Source organism: Anastrepha ludens, chromosome 6 (genome assembly GCF_028408465.1).
Source record: "Anastrepha ludens isolate Willacy chromosome 6, idAnaLude1.1, whole genome shotgun sequence".
Taxonomy (NCBI): Eukaryota; Metazoa; Arthropoda; class Insecta; order Diptera; family Tephritidae; genus Anastrepha; species Anastrepha ludens.
The window spans coordinates 64,561,581-64,569,253 of NC_071502.1; the positions used below are offsets into that span (position 1 = coordinate 64,561,581).

General features: G+C 35.3%; 1 protein-coding gene across 1 annotated transcript; it reads left to right on the plus strand.

The window, feature by feature from the left end:
* Positions 1-684: 684 nt before the first annotated feature.
* LOC128867094 (piggyBac transposable element-derived protein 4-like) lies at positions 685-1,833 on the plus strand. The gene has a single exon (XM_054108192.1). It carries the CDS (start codon positions 685-687, stop codon positions 1,831-1,833), a length of 1,149 nt encoding a protein of 382 aa, XP_053964167.1.
* The last annotated feature ends 5,840 nt before the right edge of the window (positions 1,834-7,673 follow it).

Genomic DNA, 7,673 nt, shown 5'->3' on the forward strand with positions numbered 1-7,673 from the left:
GCGTCACCAAAGCTTTCATAGATCATAGATAAAAGACGATGTGCTTGTATGTGTGCCAAGTATGATAGAGTGTTATGAAATGGGTTCAGATAGTCTCGAATTCACTTAAAATTGACAGGGTACTCGCTTTACTACTTTCTGGACGCTGCATACGTTTCCCATTTCACACAAATACAAGTTTTTAAGAGGTCGACCTTGGGATGACATTCCTCAACCTCCAACGACCCTTTTGCTATGAATAAGTTTCTTATATTGTAAAATTCTTGTTCTCTTCAGTCCATCTGTGATACAAATACCACCCTCAATTGGCGGAGAAATGTGACTTAAACAACTGCCGAAGATATATGCGCTGGTTCACTTGCGCTGGGCGCTAAAGGGCTTTCCAATAATAGGTGTTAGGTGTTAACCCTGCTCCGTCATCCTTCGTCAAAATGACTACGCGCGATTTTATTTTAAAATTAAAACCGGTTTTTTTAGATTATTTTGGTCTGATTTTTCTGATAGCGTTAGTTGGTTAGAAGCTGTTGGTGGACGAAGACGTACAGCAAACAACGCACATTGTAAGTATTTTTTTTTCGCTTATAATTTTTTGCCGTAGTCAAAATGACGAAAGATGACGTTTGTGTAACTTCCAGTTTTGACGGGGTACTTTTTTAGTACGAATAATTTTATCGTAACTCTAAAATGGCTAATCAACAATCACTAACAGATAAACAAATTGAGAAATTTCTCTCTTGTTGTGATAGCAACGATGAATTTGAAAGCGATGACAGTGAAATAGGTTGTGACACAGAAGTTGAGGAAGAGGATTTCGTTGCAAACACCAGCTCATCAGATGAAGCAACTGATGAGGATGAAGATAACGTTATTATATGTGAGAAAACTATACTTCGAGGGAAAAATGGTCATAAATGGTCATCAGTTAAAGGTACAACTCATCATTATGGGCTAAATATCGTACATACAAGTCGAGGGCCTACCCGTCAGTGTAAAAACATAATTGATCCGTTCGACTGTTTCAAACTGTTCATAACAGGAGATATCGTCGACGAAGTTGTAAAGTGGACAAATGTTGAAATAAATCAACGCCAATCAATCTTACTAGCAAATACGGATCAGACACAACGACGTAACACAAATGCAAATGAAATATATGCAGTTATGGGTATATTGGTGTTGACCGCTGTTAAAAAAGATCAGCATTTATCTGTGGAGGAATTATTTGACAGGTGTTATTCTGGATCCATCTACGCAAGCGTTCTTACCAAAGCCAGATTTCAATTTCTTATGGCCTGCTTGCGGTTCGACGATAAATCTCTGCGCCTGCAATTAGTGGGTGATAAATTCGCACCCATCAGAAAAATATGGGAAATGTTTGTAAAAAAATGCAGGGAAAATTACAGTCCTGGTCCATACCTTACAGTGGACGAACAGCTTTTGGCTTTCCGAGGCAAGTGCTGTTTCAAGATGTATATCCCGAATAAGCCTGCCAAATATGGAATTAAAATGGTGTTGTTATGTGATAGTGGAACCAAGTATATGGTGGACGCAATTCCATATTTGGGCAAAAATTCGAACAATACTACAATGCCTCTTGGAGAGTTCTATGTGAAAGAGCTTACGAAAACTGCACATGGCTCAAACCGAAATATTACAATGGACAACTGGTTCACTTCAATACCTCCGGCAAAATCATTAGGGCAGAGCCCATACAATTTGACAATTGTCGGCACTCTTCGGTCAAATAAAAGAGAAATTCCAGTTCAGCTAAAAGAAAAAAAGGGTCGTAAGTGCGGTTCGGCCATGTTTTGCTACGACAGCAACTTACAATAACATTGTTATCGTATAAGCCGAAGCCAAACAAAATGGTTTATCTTTTATCCTCATGTAACGAACAGGGCACTATCAATTCCAATACAAATAAACCCAACATGGTGGAGTTTTATAATAGTACCAAAGGAGGAGTTGATACATTCGATCAGATGTGCAGTGTTATGAGCTGTTCAAGAAAAACTAACAGATGGCCATTATGTAAATTTTTCGGAATTTTAAACATAGCTTTCATTAATTCATATATAATTTATACCCATAATGTGTTTCAAGGTGGTCAAAAGCCACTAAATCGCGTTAATTTTATGAAAAAACTTTTTGTGGAACTCATAAAAGAGCAACTAAAGGACAGGCTTGTTATGCCAACAATAACATCCACTGTGAGAAATGATATCGAGAATCAGCTTCAAATAAATAAATCTACAGAATCTGAAAACAAAATACCAAAAAGTTCAACTGGAAAAAGTAAAATATGCGCAGTTTGTCCTTCTGCTAAACGAAGAATGACAAACGTCGTTTGTGCAAAGTGCAAGAAAAGGATGTGCGGCGAGCACAAAATAGAAGTTTGTGATTCATGCTTTATATGAAATAATTTATCTTAAAACTAATGTTCCTTTTTTAGTTTAATGTATTATTTATAAGAAACTATAAGACTTAATGGATAAAAATGTGATTTATTTTTTATTTGAAATGTTATATAATAAGTTGTTTAAAAAACCATGCCAATTGAAAGAAGGCTATTCAATGTTAATTTTACGCCAAAAAAATAATAAAATTTTATGAGTTTCGTTAAATATTAATTTTAAAGTATCTAAATAAAAATAACAAATCAATTTTGATACCTATTTTTGTTGACAACTTTTTTTACTGCTTTTTAAAATACATCGTAGTCAAAATGACGAAGGATGACGTTAGTGTACAATAAATAAGGATGACGTTCTAGGGTTAAACAGAAGAGATGATTAACGATTTTTATGGCCGGAGTTGGATGCTATTGATCTGGACAACGTTAATTTTCAAGAAGACGGCGCCACCGGCCACATAACGAAACCATTGATCTTTTACGGGAAAAGTTTCCGCACCATGTTATCTCTCAAAGAGGTGATCACAATCGGCCACCGAGATCTTGTGATTTAACACCTTGTGACTTTTTTCTTTGCGAGCAAGTGAAAGAGAAAGTCTACGCCAACAGCCCAGGGTCGATTGAAAACCTCAAAGCTCAAAGACCTCAAGCTTGGTACATTTTTTACTCTCTGATAAAAAGAGTTTGGTATGGAAAACGGGAGAAAGCAAGCCCACCAAACCAATAACGGTAATTTTCAAAAGAGAAAAAAAGTGATATCTCTGTTATAAACAAAGAAAAATTACTCAAACATGTATGTTTTTCCCAACAAAACATTAAATTTTATAAGTGACTATTTTTAAAGCTGAAACGACATGCTACTATACATTTTCTTACATTATTTTGCCTATTATAGTGGCTATCTAAACTCTGATTTTTCAATTTGAATTAGGCTGGTCACCAAATTTTTGACTTTGTACATGTCGCAGATTCTCAAATTTACTTTAAAGTCTACTTAATCATTATATTGATATATTTTAAAACAAATGATTTTTGCTTGATTATCCTAAAAACAGTGAATGGAGCAATGTCCAAAAATATTTTAAAACCTTCATTTGAAATTGTTACCGTCAGGACATCGCGATTCACTAACCTGCACACATACACATATGCTACTCACCCAAATGTTTTGCTGTTAACAAAGTGAATGTGTGGCAGCATTGGATGTATGTATGCCACCACCATTTCGCATTTCAAGGTCTAATTGAGTTAATGCCAAATGAGACGCGGAAAAAATTCCAGTGGAGCCCTTTGTTGTACGGTTAATTTAATTTCTTGCAATAAATTTATACTGAAAAGCAACGTAAATGTCAAATTTGGGGACGTCAGTGTGCACAGACATCAAAGCAAATAAAACAGCAAAGAAGAAAGGCCTACTAATTTTTGTACGAGTTAGGTGGAAAATTAACCCACAACGACATACGTATATTCCATAAATACACGAAATGTATAAAATCCATTTGTGGAACAACATCATGACGCACACCACAAATAGGAGGAGGAGCTCGGCCAAACACCCAAAAAGGGTGTACGCGCCAATTATACATATATATATATAAAATCCATACAGTCATAGCAGCTCTGCTGAACTTACTGTTTGTTTGTTTTGTCGCTGATGAAGTTCGTCTTTTTTTTCTTTTTCTATGCTAGCAGCTGATATTTTTAATATTACGATGCCCTACGGAATGTCAATTTTGAGTTTATACATCAGCATCAATAACGAGATAATAAACCCATATATCAATATTATTCCAGTGAAGGAACAAGTTCATATTGGACCAAATAAATAGATGATTAGCTCCATCAACATTTATAATCAACTCCAATGTTTGACGCATTTTTATTTATATCAATGAGGCAACATTTGTTTTGCCTATACCTCTAATTGGCAAATTTGCAATTAGTTCAATCCCAGTCACGCTCGAAACGGTAGCTGCAAGGTGTAAGTCGCGACACTTTGTTCTTCCACAATACAGATTTATTCCTACACTGCTTTAAGTAACTGAAGCATCTGGACTTTTCGAAAGCTAATTTATTTCGAAAATTTAAATTTAATTTGAAAATTTTGTTTATGAAAATATTGTAAGTTCTCCTACAAAATCCAAGTTTTAAATCTTGTACAAATTAAAAACAAAATTCGGCAAATTCTCATCAAAGTTGTACACTTTTTAATTAGTGATCTTAACAAAATCTGGAGTATGCAGTTTTATAGCTAAAGGGTTTTTATAGTGTAAGTTTTGAGAAGCTCAAAAGTCGCTTTGGCGTTTGACTATTGTTTTTTCAGGTGGTTTTATATGACAGAAAACACACAATACACTAATCACTCAAAAATGTGACAGTACATAATCTCCAATAACCTATGAACCTAAAAAACCTACGGACCAGACTAATCATTCCTATGTGCTGAGTTCAAAACACAACAATTTTTTTCTCAAAATTTCTGTCATGTAGATTTCGAAATATCGTCATATGAATGATTTTGAATTAAATTAATTAATTTGTAATATCTTGATTATCAGTTAACTGAACAAAGCAAGTCAAAGATTAAATGTTCATCATCTTACGTGTTTATTTGAAATGAAAAGTTTTCAAGATATTGAAAAAGTTTACAAAACGCAGTTTTTTTTGCAAATATATAAGAATTTCCATTTTATATTGCAACACATATATATGAAAAGGATTGATAAAGCCTTTTTTTCTCATTTCTTAAATCCAGTATATCTAGAAAATGTTAATTATTATTAATCATTTAATTATCATAACATGAATGACGTTCGCACGAGAATATATACTAATTTTTACATAGACGAGACTTAAGTAAAGTTTCACAAAAATCCATTTTTATTATAACATTCGCTGAGTAATAAATTTGAGCCTAAGATGGGAGCCAAAAATAATCAGTATTAGTTCGTCCCAGAAACCTTGGCAACGTTAAGCTATTACGTGGATTCAGTGACAGATTTTATATTGGAGTTTGAGAGTCTGTTTCTTTAGTAAAAAAATTGTTATTTACCTGTGAACCAGTCCAATCAAGTTGCTCTTCGAAGAACGAGTTCGCTTTCTCCAGTCAAACTACGTTTTTTGCGGTTACTTGTTTACACAATCGGAGCTAGAGCTGAACTGAAAATTAAAAAATGCTATGAAAGCTCGGCCAAACACGGAAAAAGGATGTAAGTGTTAATTATTTTTAATTTTTACAAGTGAAAATCATTCCATGGTTTTTTGTTGTACCATATATACTACGAGTATAGTACAAAAATATTCCAAAAAGCCGGCTAGACGGTTTGTTAAAAAGGGATGATTAAAAAGTTTAATTTAAACGTTAACTTTTCGAACTTTAAAATTATTTATTAAGTCCCACGAACTGACCTCTTTAACTCAATACTTAATAACGAAACGCTGTGTTCAAGTGGAAGTACAAAGGGTTAAAGAAAAAAAGCGATAATAAAAACGGATATTTCCCGTAAAGTAATAGGACTATGAATAAGTTCGTGCGGTTTTTTTCGAAATTTGAAACTTTATTGACGTAAAATGGTTACAAATTTAATATTCAAAATATTGTCCATCGCTTACTACTACTTTTTCCCATCTTTCTGGCAATTCACGGATTCCCTTTGTGAAAAATTCGGTCGGTTTTGCCGCAATCCACGAATCGATCCATTTTTTGACTTCATCGTAATTACGGAAGTGCTGGTCAGCCAGGCCATGTTGCATCGATCGGAAGAGATAGTAATCGGATGGCGCAAGGTCTGGACTATACGGCGGGTGGGGTAGGACATCCCATTTGAGCGTTTCTAAGTATGTTTTGACCACTTGTGCAACATGTGGCCGAGCATTGTCATGTTGCAAAATAACTTTGTCGTGTCTATCGGCGTATTGCGGCCGTTTTTCTCGCAGTGCTCGGCTCAAACGCATCAATTGTCGTCGGTAGACATCCCCCGTAATCGTTTCATCCGGTTTCAGTAGCTCATAATACACAACACCCAGCTGGTCCCACCAGATACACAGCATAACCTTCAGGCCATGAATATTCTGCGCCGACGTTGATGTTGAAGCATGGCCAGGGTATCCATACGTTGCCCGACGTTTTGGATTGTCGTAATGGACCCACTTTTCATCGCCAGTCACAATTCGATGCAAAAAACCCTTTCTTTTGTGCCGTTGAAGCAGTTGTTCGCATGCCATAAAACGGCGTTCAACGTCTCTTGGCTTCAATTCATACGGCACCCAATGGCCTACCTTTCGGATCATTCCCATGGCTTTTAAACGTTTGGAAATGGTTGATTGATCAACTCCCAAAGTTTTTGCAACCTCTTCTTGCGTTTGAGCCGGATCTTGATCGAGCAATTCCTCCAATTCGGTATCCATGAACTTTGGCGGCGCACCCTCGCGTTCTTCGTCTTCCAAGCCAAAATCACCACTTTTAAAGCGTGCAAACCACTTCTGGCACGTTCGCTCAGATAGAGCATGCTCACCATAAACTTCCACCAAGATACGATGACTTTCGGCTGCTTTTTTCTTCATATTAAAAAAATGAAGAAGAATTCCCCGCAAAAACACATTATTTGGCACGAAATTCGACATTTTCAAGTGTGGTAAAAATATTGTTGTTTACGCTTCAAATAAAAAACTTATACTGACGTTTGTGCCTTACGACAGTAGCTCTCCAATGAATGTTTGGAAATGTGGATCGATGGAATAATAATCAAGTTACGCCATCTGTTGTAAAACCGCACGAACTTATTCATAGTCCTATTAAACAAGCCATGATGTAGGCTAAGTTACTAACACATCTATTGCTTATGTCTATCGGGGGTTATGTTCACCCCAAATTGTATTTACTTGCTGCAAAGATAAGTTTCTGTAAGACACTGCCAAAATTAGAATTAAAATAAATGTTTAGGGATTCGTGCTAGAATAAAAATTCATGTATAAAAGTGTACCGCGTTAAAATTGGTAAACCGCGTTATTCCAAAATCGTGTAAAAAAAGGCCATGTATGAAAAGAGCTGGGTGTAATTAAGGCTCTTTATCTTTTTCAATTTTCATAACACATTTCACGCTAAATTTTTGTAATTTTTTATATCAAAATATTACTCATTGCATAACAAAAACCTCAGCAATCAAAGTTCTGTACTTTGTAGGAAATTCACAAAAGTGTAATGAATTAAGAAATAGTAATTGTCATCAAAGCTTTCAACTTTTTAATCAGAATCTTTATA